The sequence below is a fragment of the Perca flavescens genome, chromosome 19 (genome assembly GCF_004354835.1).
Source record: "Perca flavescens isolate YP-PL-M2 chromosome 19, PFLA_1.0, whole genome shotgun sequence".
NCBI lineage: Eukaryota > Metazoa > Chordata > Actinopteri > Perciformes > Percidae > Perca > Perca flavescens.
This window is the reverse complement of record NC_041349.1, coordinates 18,401,978-18,428,679: the sequence shown is the minus strand read 5'-3', so window position 1 is coordinate 18,428,679 and position 26,702 is coordinate 18,401,978. Positions and strand designations below refer to the sequence as shown.

At 40.3% G+C, this 26,702-nt stretch overlaps 1 protein-coding gene across 3 annotated transcripts in view; it reads left to right on the top strand.

The window, feature by feature from the left end:
• Positions 1–26,702, top strand: part of arap2 (ArfGAP with RhoGAP domain, ankyrin repeat and PH domain 2) — a 124,276-nt gene that overhangs the window by 39,444 nt on the left and 58,130 nt on the right. For all 3 annotated transcript variants that reach the window (XM_028564378.1, XM_028564376.1, XM_028564377.1), the window contains exons 10-14: positions 1,084–1,190; positions 9,572–9,771; positions 16,414–16,499; positions 16,832–17,014; positions 21,881–22,055. In XM_028564378.1, coding sequence (XP_028420179.1) covers positions 1,084–1,190; positions 9,572–9,771; positions 16,414–16,499; positions 16,832–17,014; positions 21,881–22,055 — 751 coding nt within the window. The remainder of the gene's footprint in view (positions 1–1,083; positions 1,191–9,571; positions 9,772–16,413; positions 16,500–16,831; positions 17,015–21,880; positions 22,056–26,702) is intronic.

Below are 26,702 nucleotides of genomic sequence, written 5' to 3'. Positions count from 1 at the left end.
TACCACTTGCAATCAGCGTGGAAGCAGGAAAAGTATTCTCCCCATCTACTTCCTCAAGCACCTCCTGGGGGTTCCCAAGGTGTTTCAGGGCCAGCTAGAATACATAATGGCCTGGGGTCTCCTTCCAGTTGTCTGGAATACCTCCACAGGGAGGGATTCACACACCACCTTAACTGGCACCTTTTTAGACATTTTTGGGAAATTTGCATATTTGCTTTCAATGTGGATACCACTTATGTCTGAACGGCAAATAGGAAGATGGAGCCAGCAGCTGGTTAGGTTAGCTTAGCGTAGAGACTGAAAACAGGAGGGTAGACAGCTAGCCTGGCTCTGTCCACAGGTGACCAAATCCACCAATGAAAACCTCCTAATGCTCACAAAAAAACACATCATACCATGTATGTTTAATCCGTAAAAACGACAATTTGCTGCCAAGAAACAGTCCGACACATAACACCCAACAATAAAGGGGATGAGAATCTAAATGGTTGCTGGTGGTAGCTCATATTTACCATACAGACATAGGAGCGGTATTGATCTTCTCATCTAAATCTCATCAAATAAGCTTATTTTCCAAGAAACTATTTTACTATCACTTATTACTTTATATTATTAAAGCTTTAGTGCATAACTTTTTGATATTAATAAATGTCCGTTACATTCAAACCATTGCCAAATGAGTTCCTACAAAACTCATGACAAAAAAAAAAAAAAAAATCAAGACTATCCGCTCCACACATCTCTCTCTGTATTTCTCAGTATGACTATGTTCAGAAGATTGTGTCGTCCTTTGACTTTCCCGCGCAGAAACTTGAGTGATGATAATTACCTCTTCTGAAGAGTCCATCATGTTTAGTTTTTTTTATTGTCTGTGTCCTCCTTGGCTACTAGCGACTGCACGGAGGAGGGGTGTGGGGAGTGTGCGCGATCACGTAAGGCTAGCATCATGTGGACAGCTGTGTTAATGAGAAGAAAAAAAAAAGCCCTTAAGTTGTCGATGATTTGAAGTGTCTGTACTGTAACAACCTCCCAATTGATGAATAATACATCTATGGATCTCCATCTTTCTTTGTGTTTTTCCAGGACTATAAAGCGGGCCTGGCTATTGCTGAAGTGGAACTGACTGCTGCCAACATTAGAGACGTGGACCGCAGGGGCTTCGAAATCAATACACCCTTCAAGAACTTCTGGTACGTCTGGTCTCATATGTGTGATGTGTGTATGTGCATGCATGGGAGTGTGTGTGTTCTTGCTACCTTCTCGCGCAACAAAGAGCTATTCAGGCTAAAATGTGTCTTTTTATGCGTGTGTGAATGAGAAAAGTGCACCCTTTCTGCTGATTTTAACCTAACATACTTTCATATTGCTTTTTTCATCATCGAAAGCATGATTGTTAAGTGACAGAATCTCCTTGAACGCAGACCCCTCAGACTGTAGTACACCTCTTACTGGAGGCAGCAGAAGGATGCCAAGACTTCATTCAAATGAATTCCTTAAACAAATCTCCCATCATTTCATTTGAACCATACTGTATAGTTTAGGAAATGCCCTTCACATACACTGGGGGCCAGATGAACTAACGCTTTTGCGGCCACTTCAGGCATATTTGTTTCACAACGTGTGCGTAAAAGCATGCCGAGGTATTTACAAACAGGCCGCATTGAGGTAAAAGCGCAGACTGCCTGTCGCGGGAACTGAAAATGACAAATTGCGCTTTTCCGTGTCATGCATATGCATTCACAGCAGGTTCAAGGGTAAAGTGGGAGTTTCCCATAAAGAGATGGGAGGGAAAGCTTAATGTGCGCCTAATTATTTATTCCGCGGTATGTACAAAAACCGCCCGTGACAGCACGCCTCGATTTTGCGGTGAAAATTCTCCGCCTCTTAAAAGCAGGTGTAAACCTGGAAGCGGGTTTCCTCGTATATGCCTCCTGGTGAGATGGCAGTAGTAATCCAAACAAGACGAAGACATAGGCCAAGGAGACGAGCTGAAAGGATTTTTGCCACTAGGATCACACTTTTTTAGGTGAGTTAACACAAAATCATTAAGCGTTACAGATTAAGCAGCCATGCAATATTACAGTTACTGGAAGAAATCAAAGATGACATTGAATCTCCGACTCAGCGTTCACATTCCATTCCAGCAGTTGTTAAACTCCTCGTTACATTACAAATATTGGCATCGGGATCATTTCAAACAGTCATAGCATCAGCAGTGGGAATATCTCAGTCTGCACTCAGCCGTTTAGCACAAGTACTTAACGCTTTGCTACAGCGCAATTTACAGTATAGTGATTGGAGAAAGGCGCTGATTACCCGATGAACTGCAGGTTTGGTAAATTCGACGTAAACTGAAGTATCACAGCGTGTGCTTTCTGCGGGTTGGCCATGGCGCTACAGTAGCCTCTTGCTACACTGTATTTTAATTTTAATAATCGTATCTTATAAAGCATCCATATTCACATCTTAATGGTGAGGGCAAGCATTTTGGTTAATCTACTCTTATACATGTAAGGCATTAAGAGTCTTATAATGCGATAGGAGTTGTGGTGAAAGAATATTTACATTCCTATCAAAAATCGTCAAAACCATGGCTTTGTCTTATTCCATGGAGAGTTAGAGAATTCATTCAAACCAGAATGTTTTCAATGCTTTAAAAACAACTTCTGATTGATTAGGGAAATGTTTGTCATCAGTTCACAATCAACAATCAACAGATCAGTTTTAATTGTGTTTTATGATCTCTTTATGCTATCATAAAACCCTGTGGTTGCTCCGTTTTGTTTTCACACTCCAAACAAACTGCACTTGAGCCGGCTTTGAGTCGGTATCTTAAGGGTTACTTCACACCTGACCTGTTTGGTTCGGTTTAGGCTGGTGTGAAAGCGGTCTATCAATGTGTGATGCTGACCAAACAGCCGGACCAAGCTGTTTCTACTTGTTTTTAACTATTTGTGGCATATTAGCTCTGTTTGCAAGTTCTTTTAAGGGCCTTTCAATTAAACCTATAGTTTGTTTCATCATGTTCCTTTTTTCCCACCTCGGTTCAGTTTCTTCTCACACAGAAAAGAGTTCAAGGTAACTGATTAGTGCCTGGGCCTGAGCGAGAAAGTAAACACAGGTCTCAGTGCGTTTTTTTTGGTCCATACCAGAATACGATTGCTGCGTTCAGGTCTGCCCGAACCAATTGTAGCAGGGGGAAAAACCAACCTTAGTCCAATTCAACAGGACTAAACAAAAAATGCTATGCATAATCTGCTTTTTCTTTGTGAGGTTTTAGAATTAGTATTCCCTACGTTTGTCCATGCAACGATGCAGGGTCACCGAAACAGACACCTAAACTCTTCAGCCAGTGAGTTACCCGGCAGTCCATATCTACTTCATGTTTACAGCGCTTGGTTCTGTTGTAAAGTGCAATAAAGTCGACAGGAAAATTAGACAAACAAGGACTAAAAAGCAACAGTGTAACATTTCTTTCCTTGGTCCAGGCCAGCTAACTGAACTACAGGTGTGAATGTGAGCTTAATGTCACAAACAAAAATAAAAGTTAATAATACACGGGGCGACCTCTAGCTCGGGTTCGGATCCAACCTGCGGCCCTTTGCTGCATGTCGTCCCCTCTCTCTCTCCCCCATTTCCCCTCTATCTGCACTGTCTAATAAAATGAAAGTAAAAAAATAAAACTAATCTTAAAAATTAAAGTTACTAATACACTTAGTTATTTTGAATTATTCAGTGGGATTCACTTTCAATGTCAATCATTTAAAACCATGTTATACACTTCTGCCCTGTATGTTTTCCTTTGAGATGTAAGTTGTGAAAGTAATGAGCAGGCATGTCTCCAATTTAAGACTCTAATGAGACAAAGAAAGTTTGTATTGACTGCATTTCATAGCATTGTGTTCTCATGTCAAATCTCTTTCACAAACTGTCCTGTGAACCATCGCACGCATCACAGACTTATTGGTCATTGCAGTAAACGTGCTACATAAGAACAGGTTCCTATACAAAAATCACTAATTTTTTATCCAGATTTCTTTTTTATGAAATCTCCCCTTGGTGCTTCATGCAGGTATCTCTGCCTCTGTAGGGCACACAACCTTTCAGGTGACTCTAGTCCCTGAGGGCCTCCAATCAATGAGCGCACTGCTTGTTTGTGCTGTAATGGCCCATTTAGAATACAACCGTCACAGCTGCCTGGACAAAGCATGGCTTGTTTGTTTGTGTGCGCTTGTTCACTATTTCTTCTTCTTTTTTTTTTTTTACCACTTTCTTTTTTGCCAGTTGCCTTGTGTAAAGATTTCTTTCCCTCCTCATTCCTCTACGTGTCTGTTGTATGTCCAATCGATCTGTTTGTGTTAGCTTCCTTAATGGTCCCATCGTTTGGCAGCTTCGTTAATACTCTGGACGTGATTGCCATTTTGTGTGGAACAAAAAGAGGTGGAATTAAAATGAGCTTAGGTCTCCTGAATTGTTTTGATGAGGTGATTGCTGGAAGTTTGTGTGTGTGTGTGTGTGTGTGTGTGTGTGTGTGTGTCAAATCGATTGGTAGCCCTGGGAGCGTTCTCCTACCTGCTCAAGGTGGGGATTAGTGAGAAACTTATCTAATCACCTTAAGCTGTGGAGACTCACTTTGGCTTTTCCATTGTTTTGCGGCCGTTAAATGGACAGAGCGTTCAGCCCGCTGTGGTAGATGCAATAGCAGACTGTTATGAGGAGAGAGAATGACAATGAGGCAGCGAGGAGTGCACAAGCAAAGACACTGAACTTTAAAGGAAAGGAAAACCTTTGTGCTTGATCAAAAAGCACCTCTACTAAAGTAAAGCTGCAGATAAATGCCTAGCTCAAGGGCATATTGGAGAAAATCCATGTTTGTCTGGTTTCTTATGTGTTTGTCTGGTGTATATTGAAAACTGTGGACAGTTTCACAATTAGTTTTTTTTTTACCATGGACAGAAAGTATTTCCTTATGAAAGCTCTCGACAGCGACGTCTTTGGATTATCCATTGTTTTGTGAAGGACGTGTTGCTGTTGAGTTTTTCAAATTAAAGTTTCTTCAAAGCTTTGAGCAGCACAAACGCATTGCTTTCCTTCAACTCCATTGTATCAAGGTGGCTGCAGAAAACACTACTCATATGCCCGTATGTACAGTACACTGAAAGATGACTGGTGGTCGCTCCTGCTCGTGAAGCCAATCCAATTTAAAGTCAAATGTTTGATTGATTTAGCCACATTGTGTTTTGTATATTTATCTAATAAATCGGGAAAGCCTCTGTGTGAGTGTGTGAGTGTGTGAGTGCGCGCACATCTGTCTTTGAAATATCTCATGAACCATTCATCCAGTCTATTTCCTACTTGGTTTCCTAGGTACCCAGTGAACTTGGGGTTTGGATTTTGGAGCATTTGGAGCAATTTGGACAGCATTGGATATTAAAAACTGTGAATAGAACTAAACGGTCGAAAAATAAACAAGGTTATTATAGAGCAGTGTTTCCCACAGAATTAGACTCTATTTGTGGTGGTTGCTGGCCATAAAAAAAGTTATGTAGTTAGTTGATATGGCGATAGATGTAAACCGAGCCCTGGGTATCCTTCTCTGCCTTGGAGAAAATGAAAGCTCAGATGGGCCGATCTGGAATCTTCTCCTTATGAGGTCATAAGAAGAAAGGTTACCTCCCCTTTCTCTGCTTTGCCCGCCCAGAAAATTTGGCCCACCCATGAGAGAGAGACATCATGGCTTTCAAACGAGAAAAGTGGCAGTTGGTCAAGGCCACACCCCCATTCTCCACCTTGCCCCCCCCCCCCCCCCCCCTCCCTCCTCAATAGCTACAGACACAAAAATGGCACATGCTAAGGAAAGCTCATTGTGGGACTGGCTCTAGTGGCTGTAATTCTGCACCCAGGCTGAATTTTGGCAAAGAGACTTCAGAGACAGTATTAGGGGACCACTAAGGTCTGTATAAAAGCATCCAAAGAGCATCATGTCATGGGACCTTTTAACGTCTCTTAATATTTCAAGTTTCATTTTGAACAAAAACGTCTATCTAATTATATAAACCACTTTATATTTGACTCTCTAACTATTATGTACATTTGCATGCATGCAAAAGGACCCGTACTGTATGCCTATTCATCATTCATGAAGAATCATTAGATTTCCTCACTTACGTGTAGTGTGTAGAGTAGCAGAGCATAAATGCTTTAAACGGCAAAAAAGGATGAAGGGCACCAGTGGAAGTAAACTTTTACATTTAAGATTTAATGCTCACTTTAACAGAGAATTCTAACAAAAAAAAACGTCAAGGTACCGCACACCAAAATAGGATTTCCAAATTGAATTTGTCATTTTACTTTTTATAAAAAATACATTTTCATGAGTGGGGACTGATGCCAGGTCCTTGGGTGAATGGGGAACCCTGAAGCTGACTGTAAAGAGCAATATTCTCCACTCCAGACCACGAAGGTCATGTTAGATATGCCTAAGATGAGAAGAACGATACCACTCTCAAGTCTGTCGGTTAAATAGGAAAGCTACTAAAGCCCTAATGACTGGGAGCAGTGACGTCCTGGAGTCTCTGCTTGTTGCCTGGCAATGTCATGGTGATGACTAGGTTCCAGGAAGTCACTGCACTTTGCCAGGAAATAATTGCCGGATTTTCTTACCCTTTGACATAGCCAAGCTAGCTGTTTCCTCTTGTTTCTAGTCTTTATGCTAAGCTAATTCTTGGCAAGAAAGCATATTTACCAAAATGTCAAACTCTTCCTTTAAACAATCAATAATGAGTCTTGGAGTCGCTCTGGACTTGCTATATATTCTTCATATCTGTGTCTCATTGCGCTATATACTTACTTTCAGATTTCATAACTTTCCAGATACCTATACAGTTGCAGCGTGGACTAACATGAGAGCTCTATCCTGGGATTGTAGTGAGCCAGGGAAGGAGATGATGGATGCCTGGATCCTGTGGCTGTGAGGGTGATTGACATAACAATATATGAGATTGCTTGAAAGTTGTAGTAGAAAAGGCAACCATTTCATTATTGTACAAAGTAGTACAGTAATTGTACGTCTACTCCACCTCTCAAATAACCTTTGAGAATTCTTTATTTTATATTTTACTCTTCACCACCTGTAAAAGCCTCACATGAGACCCTCCTTCACATCATAGCTTTATCTCTGCAGCTGGGGAACCTCCACATACTCTGGCGCTCTCCCTTTGCTCCACTGTGGTTTTGGAGAGCGTGTTGTGGTTTAGCAGACGATGTGAGCAGTCATGTCTTTAGACGGGCCCTGGATGGAGACGGGTGGGCACAGAACGGCTGAACCCAATCAACCTATCGATCTCTGCTGGGTTACTTGGGCGAGGCGGGCCTGGTGCACATCCTCAGCTTCGGGCAAAAGCTTCCCCTCCCCGTCGCCTCCCCTCCTCTGTCTTACTTTACAACGGGCGCCAGGTTGCCATGGAGACCAGTGGTCCCATTTCTCCTTTTTAAGTGCTTCTTTCAGTCAGGCTAAGACTCTCTCTCTCTTGCTTTCCTCTCAGCTTTATATCTCTGTCGATCTTGCTGTCTGTATTGTTATCTTATTTTCACTCTCACTTAAGCTTACACATGCGCACAGATTGCTTGTTTCATACATTTATTATACACCTATCTAATTTTGAGTTACTCAGTAAATTCAGCGAATTCTCCAAAATAGACACTGCAAGGTATCTTTTATAAGTGCTTGTCAGACAGTAATGGAGATCCCCTGTCGTGTGTGTGTGTGTGTGTGTGTGTGTGTGTGTGTGTGTGTGTGTGTGTGTGTGTGTGTGTGTGTGTGTGTGTGTGTGTGTGTGTGTGTGTGTGTGTGTGTGTGTGTGTGTGTGTGTGTGTGTGTTTGTTTGTTGTTTTTGTTTGTTTGTTTGTTTGTTTGTTTGTTTGTGTGTCTTGATTGATTGAGAGACAGGTGAATGAGTGCCCTGAAAGATACCCAATTTGGAGCTATGACAGTTTGGACATTTACTGTATGTGTGCGTGGTGTGCATGTTTATTTAATATCGAAAATAAAATGTGGCTGATTTGACCTCCCTGGTTGCATCAATTTAATTAGTAGATGAGGCGTAGTTTAAACCTGCTCTTCCGAAACATAGTGTGTGGCCAAACATATGTTGACACTGGACTGCCTCCACTCTTCTGGGAAGGCTGCCGGGATTTGGCCCGCATTTGACGTTCCAGTTATCCCAAAGGTGTTGGATGGGGTTAAGATCATTGCTGATGTCAAAAATATTCCGTGTGTTTAAATGTGCTTAATTAACTTTGGTACAGGAGATTTGAGAAACCTTGTTTCCCCAGCTAGATTTCTCCCGGAGAAAGTCCATTTCTTGGTTATACTGTATATGCGTCACCAGGTTTCTCATTGGCTTTTTTATTGTACATGAACACATGACAAAGACTGAAGACGGGATATATTGCTGTCTCAGCAGCTGGAAGAAGAAAAGATCATTAAACATAATGATGCATCCTCGTATTTAGAATTATGCCATCTGATTTCAACTAAAACTAAACTCCTACTAACTAAGTCAGGTTTCCAACACGTCATGCAGTAAGAATCCAGACAAAGCCTTTATCTTACTGCATATCAGGAAACAGCTTATTGTATCACCACAACCATTAAAGAAAGTTAGTCATTCTTCCAAAATAAGGTCAAGGTAGGGGAGAAATGTGATTTTATTTACCTGCTGCATGGATTTACAGTAACTACAGTGCATGTTAACGCGCTCTCTGAGTAACCTGGTTTCTTATGTTCTTGTAAACACTCTTTTGTACTTCTGTTACGATGGACAACATTAAGATTAATTGGACAAGAACGGCCATATCATTTCGGCCATATAGTTTAATTGCTGATATGAAAGTGAAGTACAGTTATTTTTAACGATACCGTATTTGCTAGCAAATTATTCTTACAGTGTCTACTTCATAATCTGATTTGTTACAATTGGCAAATTACCTTAATGTGGCAATGCTTTGAAAACCGACTGTATTGAAATGAAACCTTTTAAGTCTGTCACTGCACCCATGTCAATAGAAAAGCAGCATCACATATTTTACCAAGCTTATCTGAGTGCTTTACTTTTCCCGCCCTTCATTTTCAGATTGGCAGAGGTCTTGATGTAAGTCCTGATGGAACAAGAGTGTTAAACATGATTTTATAAATTTATATTGAAGCTGTAAATGTGGTTTATAGTCTTTTCCATCACCATTTCTTTACTTTCCTGAGTCCTATATAGACATAATATCCTGAAAAAATATCCTGCATTAGCACTTTATAGATTTTAGTGGTGCAAGGTGAGACAGATTGATTTACCTGCCCCGTCGCCCCCCCCTCTCTTTCCACTCCCCTATCAATTTCATCAAATCTATTGCAATCACACATAGGCATACTTACTCAGCAACCCCCCAAAACTACTCCAAATACTGCACACCCCCGTAACCCTGCCAAGCGATACTATGCTGTTTAATTGCTCTCTCAAATCAAATCAATAACTGTGAGCCATGTGTTGGGTTGGGGGCAAAAAATCAATTGTTGCAGCTTCACGGCAGAGTCAGAGCGGGAGAAGGAGGAGTGGATTGAAGCGGTCCAGGAATCGATTGCTGAGACACTCTCCGACTATGAAGTGGCAGAGAAGATCTGGTTCAACGAGGCCAACAGGAGCTGCGCCGACTGTCGCGCCCCACAGCCGGAGTGGGCGTCAGTCAATCTGGGTGTGGTTGTCTGTAAGAAATGTGCAGGTAAGGGGCTTCCATTTATTCTCTGATGCAGACACACACATGCTGGATACAGGCATACACACTAATAAACAACATACTGTACCTTCAGTGAACTCTGATAAACAACCCCCAAACATGTAAACACCCGCCAGCACTCAGCATTGTATGAATGGAAGCGAGCAACATGTCAAAACACCTGTTATATGGTAGTTTTTAAAGACTCCCTAGTTGTCCCAAGACATATCTAAACAAGACAGGAAACACTTCTTTATACACTTTATCATTTTTAGGATGTTTCCTGGGAAAGAAAAATGTAATTTGGAACTAATAATATGAAAAATATTATGTGTTAGCTTATGTTAGTAACTTATTCAAATGAATTATTGTAAGTTTGGGAATTGAACCATATAGTGTTTTACAGCAAACGCCTGAGGAAATTATTAAAAATAAAATAAAATCCCCAAATTGTGTGTATTTTATCAACTTGTGTCAAATCTTATTGCTTGTTATTTGCAGAGTTAGAATTCTTCCTCTTTTAAAATGAAATGACATATGTATGCAACCTGTGACGGGGGATCACTTGTTAGGAACCAGTTATATATATATATATATATTATAAAGACAACACACACACCATGCTCATATTAATTTATATTATTTACTCTCCCTTTTTGAAGTCATAGTGAACAATGTATAGAGAGAAACAAAAAGAGACAATGGTGCATTGGAACAGTTGTATTACAGTTTTTTCCAACTGCTTACACACAAAAAATTTTCATGTCACACGATTTTTGAAACCTCTCACTCAAAGTGCAAAACTACACAGCAAATCTCCAAAACCATAAGCCATTTCTCAGCCTTTCACTCAGCTTTCAATAGCATAAAACACTTTTTTCAAAACATTACACGCAATTCTCTACCTAAAACACAAAAATCTAACAGGAAGTGACTTGCTATCCATTTCTAAACACAACCAATCAAAATGCTACACTTATTTACCAGGGCACACACACACTTCTCACATTTGCAAACACATTATGTCATAACTGAACACTAACCAATCATTGCTTTAGTATAGGCCTATACATAGTTCAAAGGCCAGATTACCTGTTTTGAACAATGGATGCCAACAATAGACAGAGAGCAAGGGGAGTAGGAGGAAGAGACGGGGGATAACGAGGAGGAGGAGAAGGAGGAGGGAAGAAGAGTAAGAAGGAGAGCCATCTCTGATGAGATCAGGGAGAGAAGCCCATCTTGAGTAGCTTTATAGTGGTGTCCATACTGCACGCAACTATCTAATGACTACTTCAGCATTACAAATCAATCAGATTTTTTCTGCATACAATTCTGTCCCCCCTCCCCTCGCCCGACACACAAGCACGGACAAACACTCACAAAACACACACACACACACATACACATACACATATTCTTTATTCTAAAAATGATACCTTTGTTTTACATATGTTTATACTTTTGTTTTCTTGTTTCATGCTACTGTATACAACACTGAGCTACTCTTACAAACGTAACGTGCCCAATTTTATATTTTCTTTTACTGTAACATTAGATGTTTTTTACAGTTCACTTTTCAACCACTTTCAGCAGATTACTTTCTCTCTAGAACATTGTAAATGTAGATATAAACCTGAAAGACAAAAGAGCTTTAAATTTAGAACAACAGTCTATACATGGTATATCCAAAAATTTACTATTATGAAAAAAGTGTTTGCCATTTGATGCAAATGCTTCATTTTGAGATGTGTTTATGGTATTTTGAATGCAGTGTTTCATTTTGAATGAGATGTGAGGCATTTTGCATTTTGTGTGAGCAGTTTTAGGAATTGTGTGTAGAGTTTTGAAAAAAGGAGACATAGTTTTGAAAACGTGTGTAAGCAGTTGGAAAAAACTGTAACACGACTTAAAAACCTGCTAAAGGAAAAAAAACTACTCTTTTTCTACTAATTATTATGAGTGGTCTGGTGTTTGTGTCTGTGTGAGTGTGTGATTTGACCCAGAGGCTGAAAAAAAAAAAAAAAGTTCTCAGGTGATAAGCCACTTATGGGAGTTGGCGTCTGGCCTCTGGGCTCCCTAATCTATTTGGCAATGCTGGATGGTTCAGATGAAATGACAACAAAGATTAAGCCACAGGCGAGAACTTGAGGGATCCCAAACTGCTTCTTGACCCGCTAAACATGATTAGAGAGAAGCAGCAGCAATGCCTGATGTAGAGGGATATATACACTCCTATACACTCCTGGCCCCTCCAGATTTTCTCTAGGCCTGGGATTTCTCCCAGAGTCATAAGTTTTAATGCGATTCTTCTCCTCACCTCTGCAAAGCCCATGTAATTGGTACGCATCAGATATCCAACATCCATTTTCAAACGCCCTTAAATGATTTCATTTGCAGGGGTGTTTTAATATTACATTTTGTCGACACACGAGCGAGTGAATATCTGCAACGAGGAAGCTGTCCTCACACTGTGCTCTCTTTAAATTAGGCGGTGGTCCATTTGGAATACCAATGACTGCTCATGCTTTTAATTAGCGCTCGTATGTCATGGACAATAAAGAGAAATGCTGAACAAGAGAAAGAGGAAAGAAGTAATGAGAAGGCTAATGATTAAAATGATCCCAGATTGGCTTTTCTCCTTTTATGCCAAGAAAGAATTAATTTAGTCTGTAGCTTCACTCTGTGATGTGGAGCAGTTTCATATGCTGTAATATACGTTGTCTTTGTATGCATAGACTTGAGGGACTGTCCATTATTTTCTTTTTTATGAAAAAACATAATCGGTGTCTTTTGTGAACATAAAAAAAATGCAAATGCAAAAACCTGTGTGAAAATATTGCAGCACAGACACGTCAGTATAACCATGTGTGTTTTTCAAATTACTTTAAATGACAAACAAATTCCTAATCAGCTGCTCATTTGCGTTTTGTCCCATTTTTCGTCCCTTTCTATTTAAAAGTGAGAATGCACATAGAAAGTTTTCATCCCTGGAAGCATACTCTGAGTTGTCTTTATCACAAGAGGATGCTGAAACTACAGTGTCTTCTTGCAGTAGGAACCATGACTGTGAATAATCAGCTACTAACTTGTTCGCATTAAATTTGAGTAGCATTTCTGGTCAAACCATCAATCTAAATCCAATATTCATTCTCCCTTTAGCTCTCTTTTGGTCTCCACCAAAGCCTGTGGGAAATATCTGTTAAGCTGCTAAATGCTCCACAATGTTCACCATCTAGCTGCTGACTTTGTCTGTTTGATGTTCGGTGCTGGGCAGTGGGTTCACCAGAGCTTTTTTCACCGAAAACGGCTGCTGATTATAACCTATTTTTTGTTGTATTATCGCAATATTACACTCAAGGATTTGATTTATACTGCTCATATTATGCTTTTTGCCTTTTCCCCTTTCCTTTATTGTGTCATATATCTTTTTTGTGCATGTTATAGGTTAACAAAGTGAAAAATCCCAAAGTCCACCCCAAAGGGACTTACCATCTCCAACAGAAAACACTGTTCACAAACTGCTCCAAACAGCTCGATTGTAGTCCAGCCTTTACTTCCACCACGAACGCTTGTCACTTTCTAACACGTTTATAATGCTCGCCTAGCTGCTAGGGTGGCATGCCCTCATACTCTGCTTCTGACTGGCTAATAGTCCTTACCTAGCTACTGCACATGTGCGACTCCCAACAAAGATGGAACAGAAGTAAGATGCCTCACTCTGTAGCTAAAACCGAGAGCTCAACACACAGGGTGAAAAGAGTAGCTGCAGCAATGTGCACTACAACAAAAAGATAGTGTTTTTTGAAATTCAAACCATGTAAATCTATTCTGATATAACCTCTAAATACAATTATGACACTTTAATGTCATAATATTGGCAATTTCAGTGATGCTTACCGACCTACGGTCCTAGCCGCATCGCTGTCGTGCCAGTAATGACGTTAAATCAAACCCACTTGTATCATATTGCTTAAGTGTGCCCTTTTACATTACACATAGTCATTTGATCCATTGTTAATGTAAAAATATTGAACAGTTCAGCTTTACTGATACTTATTTAATCTAATTGTCTCTTTTCCCCTCCTGTTGGTGTTTCTCTGCAATGGTTAACCCAAGACATACTTGTCCAGAACCTTAAACTAGTCAAACCGTCATTCCTCAGCAACAACTGAAGCTGTCCCTCTAACTTTATAGATTTCTTTTGTTCCCTCTCTTTGCCCTTTCTCCCACCATGCCACCCGACCGACCAGCGGAAATAACTTTACTTCAAAGACTGGGGGCCCCCTCTCCACACATGTAATTGCAACAAGCTGCTGTTAACTAGGAACTTGTAGACTCATCGGCTGGCAACAGTTGCCATGGTAACGCACAAATGCAGTGCTATTTGCTTTGTTTCCTTCTGGTCCTGACTCGTTGTTGAGTGAGGGGAAAATGGCACACAAGTACAGGGGGTTGGAAAAGTGCTCCAAGAACTGTTACTGGGAAAGTTTTTAATTGGCGGTGAAATCCTTAGTGTGCTGGGAAGTTTTTTTGTTTATTTTTGCCAAAGCCGCTGTGATGGGAATGCCCTTTTGTGTGTTGTGTTGGTTTCATCACATAGATGAAGACATTTACAACAGGGCTGTTTATATGTGAAGATCTCGCCATGTACTTGGAGGAATGTGTGCATCCACACCTTTTCCAGCTTCATTACCCTTACACAAGTGTGAATGGTCCTGTAAGGCTCAGCGGATGGAGTGTGGCTGTAGAAATGCAGCAGGCGCCCAGAGTTTCACTCTCTGTCAGTTATTTTTCAAGCTGGACTTTTGAGACAAAACAGATTTAAACTGAAGTCTGAACACACTAATGCATCCACATTAGACACTTTATTAGAGATAGACTTTATTAATCCCACACTGGGACAGCAGCTCAAAAGAAGAATACACACACATCAGAATAACACAAATACACATTAAATAGACATATACAAAAAGTATATAGAAAGAAATACACCGATATACAGATGAGTAAGGTGCGGATGAATGAAATAACATATTGCACAGTAGGAGGTGACACAGAGTAATAAATAAATAAATATACATAGGGCAGAATATTTTGAACTGTTCCCACAATATATTTTAATAATAAGTTAGGGGAAAAAGGAAATGTCTTCTTTTTATAGTCGCAGGGTTCAGCTGAAACACTATCGCTGAGAACAGACCAGCATGGACAAGAGCATTATATTATTGTTGTTGGTGAGTTGTAAACAAAAATCTGTTTAAAACAAAACCAGAATCAGTTTAAAGCAGCATATTCAATTGTTCCTAGATCTTTGTTAAAAAATGAACAAAAATCTAGTGTTTAAAATGTGGCGTTTCTCTTCCTTGTCAGGTTTTTATGTTCAACTAGTCCAAGTCTAAAAGATAAATGTATGGTGTAAGTGATGCCTCCTCTATTTAAGTGCCACATTTGATAGTACACAGTGTAAATGTTCATAGCGATGCAGACAACACACAACTGTACATATTGCTAGCGCCAAATTATCCCAACAGTTTAAATAGCTTAACAGACTGCCTTAAAAATATTCTTTGGATTTGTAACAACATTTGAAATCACATGATTAGAAAACCAAAGTTATAGCTATTGATGCTGATTCTAATAATAAAAAAAAGAGAATGTGGACAACATTACAAAATAGAAAACAATAGTGGTAGTAGTATATCAGTATAATGCTGCATGTAGAAAAGAATATGGGTTCGTAACTGTTGTGTCAGGAAAGCTGGGTTTTTCCTTAATGTATTTCATCATATCAAGCCTGACTACAGTGGGATATGGCTTGGCATATTATATTCAAAATCCAATGTGAGAGCAACTAGATTAGTCAGTTAATTTAATGTTTTGTTCTGCTCAGTACTGACATAATGAAACACCAGTATTCCTAAAGTAGGTAGAGTAAATCATAATCACTTGTTATCAAAAATGATTTCCTTGTTAGTTTCTCTTTTTAATATCTTTCTGATGTCTGATGTCCGTGCTCTCACGATCTGTGTCAAGACGGCCTGTTTACAGCTTATGACCCCACATTTTCATTCACAGCTGCTCTACTTGAGCATAAAAGACAGTAATGAGATCATGCCAATTCTAAATTTAAAATGATCCGCCTTTACACACAGGACAATAATTCACATCACACATACAGCGCATTTCTGCCTAATGTATTATGCATGTATGCTCTGTCTTTGGCCATAAGCAACCCTAGAAGCCTCTCGTTCACCCAAATAAACAGGCCGACCCACAAAAACAATGAATTACTCATGATTCATTAGCAATTAATGGCCCTCGTTCTGTGCTTTCATTTCCAATTATGAGTGCTGAGGGGACTAAATATGTCTGTTGTGAGGGAGAGAATGAGCTTCCAGTCATGCTCTGTTTCTCCGTCTTGTAACTGCCTGTTTATTGTTTATTCCATCAGTGACATGTGGTGTGTGTTTGTGCACACACTGCAGAGATTTCTGTGCATATATGTACATGTTAATTTAAGTTTTTTTCATGTGAACTATCCAGAAACTTAAAGCCATGCATTTACTGTATGAATAAATCCAATTGAGAAATGTTTCATAAAGGTTGTATACATTTCTGAGTGTATGTTTTTGTGTATCTGTGTACCAGGGCAGCACCGCTCCCTTGGCCCAAGTATTTCCAAAGTGCGGAGCTTGAAGTTGGACAGCAGGATCTGGAGCAATGAGCTAGTGGAGGTACATACTGTTTTCCTTATCAGTGAGAACAACGTGAGTTCTCACTGGATATGAACGTTTTTGCTCAATATAATCCAAAGCAGTGTAAAAAAAATGGTTTACCATGACTCATATTTGACCTCTTATGATATTTTTTAAAACTATTCAACTGGATTTGTGGTAGTCAGTGCCTTAAAATTAGCTACTGAAAAACAAATCAATTTCAAGTGTTGTTGCTAAGACAACGTTAACCTACTTAGGGCTTGGCAGATCTTAATTTCAAACCCTACTAATAGATCTGCAAATGATTCTTGCCTGTATTTGTCCCCTCTCCATATTCCTTAACCCCTCAGCTCTTCCTGGAGGTGGGGAACAGGAATGCTAACAGTTTCTGGGCTGCTAATCTTCCCTTGGAGGAGGAACTCTACAGCGGGGCTTCGGCGGAGCAGCGCGCCACGTTCATCCGCAGGAAGTACAGGGAGAGGAAGTACCGCAGGGTCCTGGATGGCTTTCATGATCTGGAACAGCTGAACCAGGTACAACTTTCATAAAGACTCCAAATGGACGTTATAGAAACTATGTTTTTGGGTATTAGCCAGTATTCTGCTAACATGAGGACATATTTATTTATTTTTAGTTTGTTCTTATTCACACTTAGGAGTTATTTCTGTCATCTTTTACCACTTTTTAGTAGTGAGTAGTTGTCAAGGGAGAAGAAAATACTTTGCCTACACCCACTTTCAGCACTTTTCCAAAGATATACCAAACATATTTGTTTATTCACTACAACAGTATATTGTCTGTTTTTCTGTGTAAACAAGTAGAGCAGATGTGGCGCAAGTACAGTCGATCTCCAACTTGCTGACTCCCTCACCGCCGTCAAGTTATCCTCAACATTAAAGTTGGGGTTAGTAGCTCATTGACGGTCTATAAGTGTCGCCTCGTACACACGGACTACATCAGTCTGCTGACTTGTGCCAGAAGTTTTTCTTTCTAAATCCTACACTCTACCTGGAAGTTGTACTGAACTGCATTTCATATCAAAAATACATTGGATCTGTCCAATGTGGGCATAGAATTCAATGTGTATACCTGACTGCAAATGTCAGAATACCTGCAGTTATGGAGGTCATTGAAACAGTATAGTTGGTTGTGTTTTGTAGGTTTTTATCCAAAATATCCCAGCTGTGCTAGCTAGTATAAAACTGGCTAGCAACAAACAACTTGCATTTCTTTAGATGTACTAGCTGTCCTTTGCTGTTACAATGTTCCCACGGCGCTGATATACGTCCACCGTACTATCGTTTAGGCAGTGAAATCTGGAGACGGTGATTTTCACCACAGTTAGCAGTGCAGCAGAAGTTCACCAACCCACGGTGATAAGTCTGCATCTACAATAGCTCCATCTGTACTTCTAAGAAACATGGCACATGGCAAACTCTATTAGCTAAATCCCCTGAACCTGAAAAAGTCAACATTTTTCAGACCTTTTGACCATCAGTATAACTGCTATATATCTGATAATGCCAAAAGGGGAAGTCCAATCGATCTGAAGTGCAAGCAGATTGACGCTAAGGCCTTCTCTTCCGGTTTGTGGTTTAGGGTTTAGTGCTGCTGTTTTTTGGCTTCCTCTGAAAGAGGCTCTTAAAAGCACCACGCACTGAGCCTCCAAACAGCGAACTTTTCACCTGCATCAGCATTTACGCAGATCAGCCCACTTGTATTGTTTTCTTGAGTAGAAAGAGAGGGATGGAGATGTGGAGAGAATGAAGGGGGGGAAGTATGGTGAGATGTACTAGCTAGCTAAGTGGAAAAGTGGATTAGGATCCACAACAGAAACGCTTGGGTTGGTTTTATTGCTGCTTTGCCGGCCTTTGTGTGTGTGTGTGTGTGTGTGTGTGTGTGTGTGTGTGTGTGTGTGTGTGTGTGTGTGTGTGTGTGTGTGTGTGTGTGTGTGTGTGTGTGTGTGTGTGTGTGTGTGTGTGTGTGTGTGTGTGTGTGTGTACATCTGTGTGAACGTGTGTGGTGTACCACTAAGAATGTGTGAATTTGCTGTTATAGTGGGAGTTTCTTTTGCAGGAGAGGAAGTGTGACAGACACAGAGAGTGTGGCTGCCTAAAAGGGTTTGATCAGTGAAGGTGTGTGTGTGTGTGTGTGTGTGTGTGTGTGTGTGTGTGTGTGTGTGTGTGTGTGTGGCATGAGAGCGAGGAAGAAAGAGGAAAATGCTTGCAGTGGGTGGTTGTGTTTGCTTTCTCCCTGTCTAGTCTGCCTTTATAAATGGACTCAACAGGGATCAATATGTCATAGAGCCATTACATACACCATGAGACAACACATGTGTGTGTACGTGTGCTAAAATAGTAATAACAGTAATAAAACTAGTAATTTAAAACAGCATCATTTATCTTAACAAAAAATAATACATCACAAGCAACCTATAAACAAAAATACAAAAAAAGTATTTTTAACATAAACAAGGACACTGAGTCTAATCTCATTTGACACGTTGTTCCAGGTCTGTGTCACACTTACTTACCATTACACAAGTATGAATATGAAAAAATAAAAGCTATATTAAACCTATGTGACCATGTGATGGCATTTTAACAATTTTAATGGGCACCGGGTCATGAAATCACTCAACACATACAGTAAATTGCCGTTTAAAGTGTCAATTCAAGTAATGAAATGAAAATGAAAAGGTAGTGAAGTGATTTATGCCGACTGCATCAATATGTCTCCAACATAATCTCAGCCGTGCGTGATTGCACTATTCTGTAGAGATGTTTTTGCTCTGTATCCGGTTTCTTCATTTCATGCCCTCTCTTTATCCTGCTCTCTCTGTCGCTTAGTCCCATGCTCCCCATTAGAAGCTCATATCCCAGTGACCTCCACAGAGTCTCCACAGGCCACATGACCTAGAGAGGGGGGTGTCAAAGGACCTTCTTATATCATTACACACACACACACACACACACACACACACACACACACACACACACACACACACACACACACACACACACACACACATAAACTCTCTAGTGGCTGCAGTAATTGCTATGACATGGAAGGTCATTTCCAGAGATGATACAGAATAAGGCCAGGTTGCATGGGACTATTTTGCCATAATCTGACCCTGTCTTGTGTGCCTGAGTGTGGATGTGACAAAGGCGAAGACCGATGTCTTCTGTTGATAAAAATGAATCAATTTTTGCAGAAACTGTGCACATAGATAGAAATAAATGAATCCATGTGCTTTGGAACACACACATTTTTGTCTGAGTGCAGGTCCTTTGTGTGGGTGGGCAGGCTGTATTTGATAGGTGCTTTGTTTGTGTGTGTGCTTTGCCTGTGTGTGTGTGTATGCACTGTTTCACCGTGCCTCACTTTCAGACAGATCTTGCTTGTTTGTGGCAGATCGATGCAGCTTACTGACTCGCTCCAAGTCCGATGAAAGGAGAGGTTGCTCGTTGATATTCCGCCATTTGCCATTCGACTTCTCTGTTGATCCACTTTGTTGCGGGTCATCGTGCACAATGTCACATCAATTGACTGGACTGATAGAAAGAGACAGACTGAGAGAGAAAATATTTTCCTTCGTCAGACTGTATTCTTCTGACTCTTTAATCTTGCTTCTCTGAGCTGGATCACCATGTGAAACAGGTGAATAGTTTGTACAAAGCATCTCTGCATGGCTAGTCACAACATACAAGAGTATGGTTTTCAGCAAAAGGAGGAATTCAACATCATGTATTTATAGAAGCAAAAGTTTGTTTAACAGGCCCTAAGGGACCAAGTGCCAACCTCAATGGGTGAATGCTGAAGCCAGTGCAGAGGTGCTTTAAGCAGCAGTTTTTCTCATAACCACTGGATGCTGTAAAGAACATTCAGTCTGTATGAAAGTCAAGCCTAAAGCACATTTGTAAAAGGAGACAGATATAATAAATGGTCAGAAATGACTGAGTATCTCTTTTGTTCTTGGTGGAAGTTTTGAAAAGTAGTCTTCCATTAAGTTAGATAGATATTATAATATATATTATTAAGATATTAAATATAAATAAATAAGTTTATGTAGAAGTATTTGAGATGTATATGATTGACCAGTGTCTCAGCCTATCACAGCCTGCTGTGGTGGCTGCTGTTTGATGGCTCAACTCAACTTCTCCCAGGCTTCCTCCAATTTGACTAAATTTGGATTTTTGTGAATTAGATTGCACAAAATGTAAAACCCAGAATCCGGTTAAGTTCACTGGGACAAAGACGAGACACAGAATGGGAGCGGCTCTTACGGGTCTTATACATCCATGAACGGGAGTGGATGGCTAGCAGAAACAAAGCTCCTTGAGCAGAAATGGATAAATAAAAGGTGCCTTTGAATGGCAAGTTGAGTTTCAAAGCCCTTCCAGATGGTTCTCTCCACAAGACTAAATCTATTTGCATGTACTGTCGATGCAAATTGAATGACTAACAAGTCTCAAATACCACTTGAGCTTTAAAAACTTAAAGAATATCCCTTAAAGTACATTTAGAACAGATAAAAGGACACTCATGCGATTAATCGCAAAAAATTGTAATCGATTAACAACCCTAACATAAATATTTCGTAACTTTATCTTGTCAGTTTCATATTGTACATATTTTGCATTTTGGATGTTTTCAGACAGAATATTCGCTCCATGTATTGCTCTGCTGTTATTTGCTCAGTTCATTGAATTTCATGCCTTTTATTCCCACATTTCTCTTAAAACTTTTAGTTTCATTATGTTTAATATGGCCCATTTGTCCTGTTCTTATTTGCTATATTCCCTTTTCATAGGCATTAGGGATTTAATGATACCCCTGGGGAGTATTAAAGTTTGATCTTATTTTAACTTTTCTTTTGAGATCAGCAGGTGGAACTCAATTCTAAACTTTATATGGTTTTCTGACGCCACTTTATAGACTCTTTGTCCTCTATCAACCTGGCATGCACACATAGACACACAGTGCAACCACAAGCTGCTCCTCCTACACAAGGAAGTGAGACCCTGCTCGCATTTCCATGGATTTTCACTGGCTCATTGTCTGGGATGTGAACATTTTAAAGGTATTAATCCAGCTATAGAAAGCTACTTAGAAATGTAATGAGCCACGACTTCACTTATTCAGTCTTTTATTAGTCTATCGCACCAGGAAACTTTAAGTGACAGGCGGACTTGCGTGAATAAGATCTGTGACCACTAAAAATCAACCTTAGGAATCTGAGTTACTAATGTGTCAAATACAGTATAATCCTACACATTCATTATTGAAGAATTGTCTAAATGGTTGCGACCTCATGGGACCCAGAGACTGAGCGGAAAGCATAGTACAGAGAAACTGTTCATGTGCTCTTCTAACCTGTTTTTATGTGTGTACAGGCACTGTGTGCAGCTGTGGTGTTGCCTGACGTGCTGCAGACCATGGCTCTGGTGTTCAGTGGGGCAGATGTTATGTGCACCACCAGGGATCCAACCTCTTCCACCCCGTATCTCTTGGCCCAACGTGCTGGACAGAGGCTACAGATGGAGTTCCTTCACCAGAACAAACTCTCTGGTAAGCAACTATAGGTGGCTCGTAAAAGTTCAGCCCCCCCTATTGCCCCCCCGGTTTGCAATGACATCTGTGGCAGATATACCACTTGAAAATTGTTTAAAACAGTGGGCCTAATTTCATTATAGCTGATAACCATCAGTTTTGTTTGCTGAAATGTCAGCTGTTGCTACCAGTTTTTATTAGCTGTAGCTAGCTAGCTAATCTATGCTAACTCCATATTGGCTTAAAACTTTCTCTCCAGTTGATTTTTTATTTGTTTCCAGCTGACGCATATTAAAAATTAAATATGCTCTTGATGGCTTTATTAATGATATAAAGAATGAGGCTAAATTTTCATATCCCAGGCAAAAAAGTTAGCAGTATCAGCTATCTCAGTTATTGAGTTTGGACTTTAACATTTAGTGTAAATTTCCACAAACCAAAAAAGAGCAGTTACCTTATACTCTAATATAGCGGCATTTGGTTCCCACACTGTAGATGTGTCAATCCTGTACATAGTTTGAATGTAGTTGGCTAACAATATGTTCCTTGGCTTTGCAAGTAATTGCTCGCTTACTACTGTATGTTGTAAGCTAGTTAGCCGGGCATGCTAACGTTAGTGTTTTACATTAGAGCAGACAAGCGCACCGTTTAATCAACTTCTTATGGTTTGGCTCTTTGGCCTATAAAGTATACATTTTTCACAATTACTGTTCATGCTCTTTCATTCAAAAACAAAAGGGAAATTGAGGTTCAGCAACTTTTTCATGACCAGTGTTCAACCCAGGTGAGGTTCTAGACCACATAAAGTAACAATGAAAAATAATAATTAATATTCTTCTGGACAGACCTGAAAAAGGAGCTGACGCACGCACATAAATCTGTGAAAAAGGCCTTTAAACTAGGTGTTCAAGTTGAACTTTTACAACCTTCGGCGCCACATATATTCAGCCCATTGCCTTTGTACTTTAACAAGCCAATCATGTTTAAAATGCATACTCACCGCTGTGCTGCCACATTTATAAAAGCACAATGGGAGTTTTTTTTCCCCCACTGCCATGAATCAGAAATGAAGGCAGAAAAACCCACAAATTTGAAGCCAGCGAGTTTTAAGTAAAAACAATTCTCTTTCTCTTTTTCTTTGTTTCTGTTTCTCTGCTACTTTCCCCCAACTCTCCTTTGTATTACCCACCTCATGTTCCCGGCATTGGAGGCACGGCACAGATGCGCTGTGTTGTGTGGCTTCCCTTATGACGGGTATGTTTTGTTTGTGTGGTTGCACACAGGGCTGATGATAAGAATGTATTAGATTAAAGGAGCGAGAGAGGCCGTTGGCTGGGGCGGGGGGAGACTTTCTCAGGGACTGTATTTTACATAATGTATGCGCTGCATCTGTGCACCGAGACTGTTAGGGACTTCTAATTGCTAGCATGGGTCACCTGGTCGCCTTGTTGATGGCCATTATTTGGAGGTGTGCTAGAAGACACACATCCAGAGAGAGAGAGAGACGGCCACACACACACACACACACACACACACACACACACACACACACACACACACACACACACACACACACACACACACACACACACACACACACACACACACACACACACACACACACATTCACATTAACACATGTGATTTTGTCCTAAAATGTGTAGTATACAGGCGATCGCTATAGGCTATGCTCATTATGTGTCTGGAGGTTGTTGGGCTTTATCATTAACAAACTGACAAATATGCAGCTAACCAGACTCTTCGTATAGAGATGGATGTCCAACTAAACTGACCAACTACTGCAGGCAAGAAGGACCTATGTCAGGGAGGTTACCAAGAACCTTGTCTCTCTTTGCCAGACCTTCCTCCACCGCAGTGCTGCGGAGGAGGGTCTGGTGAGTCCACACAGCATTCCAGGGATGGGAGAAAAACGTGCTCTGGTTTATTGGCATTTCTTCAAACCAATCACAATCGTCTTGGGCGATGCTAGGCACCAGGAAAAGCCACAATGGCACTGCAAAATAGCCTCGGGAAGGAACTTGTCTTGGTGGAATGTGTACATTCAAAAGTTGTTTTAGTCGTGCAACAGAAAACACTGATTGGACAGATAGTCTAGCTAGCTGCAGAGATCTGATCTGAGAAAAATAGTCCTCATAAATCGAACAGTTTAAAATGCCAACTCAAAGGAAGCCCAAGGCAACGGATATCCGGACTAAATGAGGGAAATCCAGCAGAATGTCCGTTGGCAACGGAGCAATCCCAGAAGGGGAACGTCAAGGATGTAGACTACCAAGAACTAAAATGCTACTCTGACACATTTAAAATGTTCCTTGGCTGCAATGGAAATCTTTCCTCAGGGTCAAAAAGTCAATGCAGCGCTTTACAAGTTGGGACTATATGGCAGAGTGATAAAATGATGACACATGATGTTCACCCCTGCAGGGTTAGGGGTTGGTGATATGGCAGAAAGATCCTATCACGTTTTATTTCAGGCAGGATCACGGTCTTATCACGATTCTTTTTCATTTTGGTTATTTATTTTATTTCCAAGTTACTGAACAGTACACCCAAACAAATTTTTCATATTTGAAAAAATGATAGCCCTACAAGGTAACAAGGTTGTGATATGATCTTTTTGCAAAAAATACCCCCCACCTAACATTAAGTACTTTTGTACAATATACTGTATTATGAGACATGATAGAGTATTGACTGATCCAATAATTGTGTGTGTGTGTGTGTGTGTGTGTGTGTGTGTGTGTGTGTGTGTGTGTGTGTGTGTGTGTGTGTGTGTGTGTGTGTGTGTGTGTGTGTGTGTGTGTGTTTACATCATGATCAAACATTAGGGGTGGGACAAAATATTGATACGGCAATATATTGTTTTACTTCTTCGTGCAATATGAGAATTGATACGCTGGTGCCAAATATCGATATATATAATGAATAAAAAAAGGCGCTCTAGATAGATTTCCCTGCACCTAGCGTCGCTACTTCATGGCACCTTAAGGTGGTGCTTAACACATGAATGAGGGAAACTTGAACATCCGTTAACTAGAGGAAGAGGTTTTCAACGGGATGGGATCGTTTAAGTCCAAAGTCTGGACCCATAGTTGCTCTGTAGTTCTGTCATTTTAATTTACAGACTGCAGTGAATTAAAACTTGCACTTAAGCTTTTCACAGGCATTTTGTAATCATAGTTAGACCCATATTGTGATGTATCATTATAGGATTGTCTAGCAATACATAGATTTTTGCAGAATCGCTGTATCGTGATGTTATCGGTATTGTAAGCCACGTGTCGTGCATCGTATCGTGATACACACCCCTAATGAACATTGTGTGTTTTCATCACTAGTGTACAGGTGACATATGTACACTGCAATCTTTTCCAGCAGGATTAAAAAGCTGGTAAAATAATATTAAAACAATTATCTACCATTACAGTTTGTGAAACTGAAGAAATAGACTATTATGGTGTGCTGAAAAGATTAAGGCTCTGCACAAAAACTATCCAAATTCCCTATTTGACATGTTCCTACCGTCGGACACATTGTCACATCACACAAAGCTGCGGAAAGTCAAATCTGCATTATTTTTGTGCATGCAGCCCCCAGAGGTTGCAAAAAAAAGACTTGTGAAATTTTTGATTAAACAAAAATTGAACTTTTTCAGTTGTTATGTCTGGCAGAAACTAGGAACAATTCAATACCCATATGACACCATCCCTACTGTATAGCGTGGTGTTGACAGAGGGAAGATAGAGGGAAGAATAAAGGCAGCCAATATTGAGGACAAAACAGAGTGCAGTGTTTTTCAGCCTTTGGTTACAGTTGGAAGTTCCATACAGGCAAGGTAACATAAGGACAGATACAAGTAGGCATGAGCCGGTTACGGGTTTCAAGATATACCACGGTTTGAAAAAGTCACAGTTTCAAAACCACTAAAATTAGGTATGAGCTTTGAGTCTTCAAGGACAGAAAGTGAAGTCTAGAAATCCCTCTCCCTGTCAGTGTGCAGTGTGTTTAAAAATCAAATATATTGTGTTTAATGGAAAAAAAGTTGTTTTTTACTCAGACATTTCAAAAATTATACATTTATAGGTGTAACTGCAATACTGTGAAACCGTGATATTTTTGCTGAAGGTTATCATACAGTCAGAATCTCATACCGGCCCATGCCTAGATAAAAGTGTTTATTTGTTTGCTGCACCGTCTGCTGTCATGGCAATATGTGCTTGTGGTGGTACCTGTGGTGACTGTGTGCTTAGTTGTTCTCCCTTTATTTTATCTTTATAAAGCAAGCATCCACAACAAGGGTGCACTTCAGGCCTTCATTCAACCACAACATGGTGCTGTAAACCAGAAACTATATTGAATAAAATGACGGCAAATATGGTTCTTCGCCAAATTCACTTTCCCCTTGGTGGGAGACTGGGATAAGTCGTCAATAAACTATCGTCAGACACCCAGAACAATCCTCACTCTTCACAACGAGTGTAAATTGGAGTACCTCTTAGTGTGAAGAAAACATTGCAACTGTGTCTCTTCAGTGTTAATCACGCTCCCACTTTGTAAAAATAAAAATGACCCTCCAGTTCCCCTGGATACAGTGTATCAAAACAAAGCTGTCAGCCTGCGTCTCCCAGAACCTCTCCAATGTCCCTT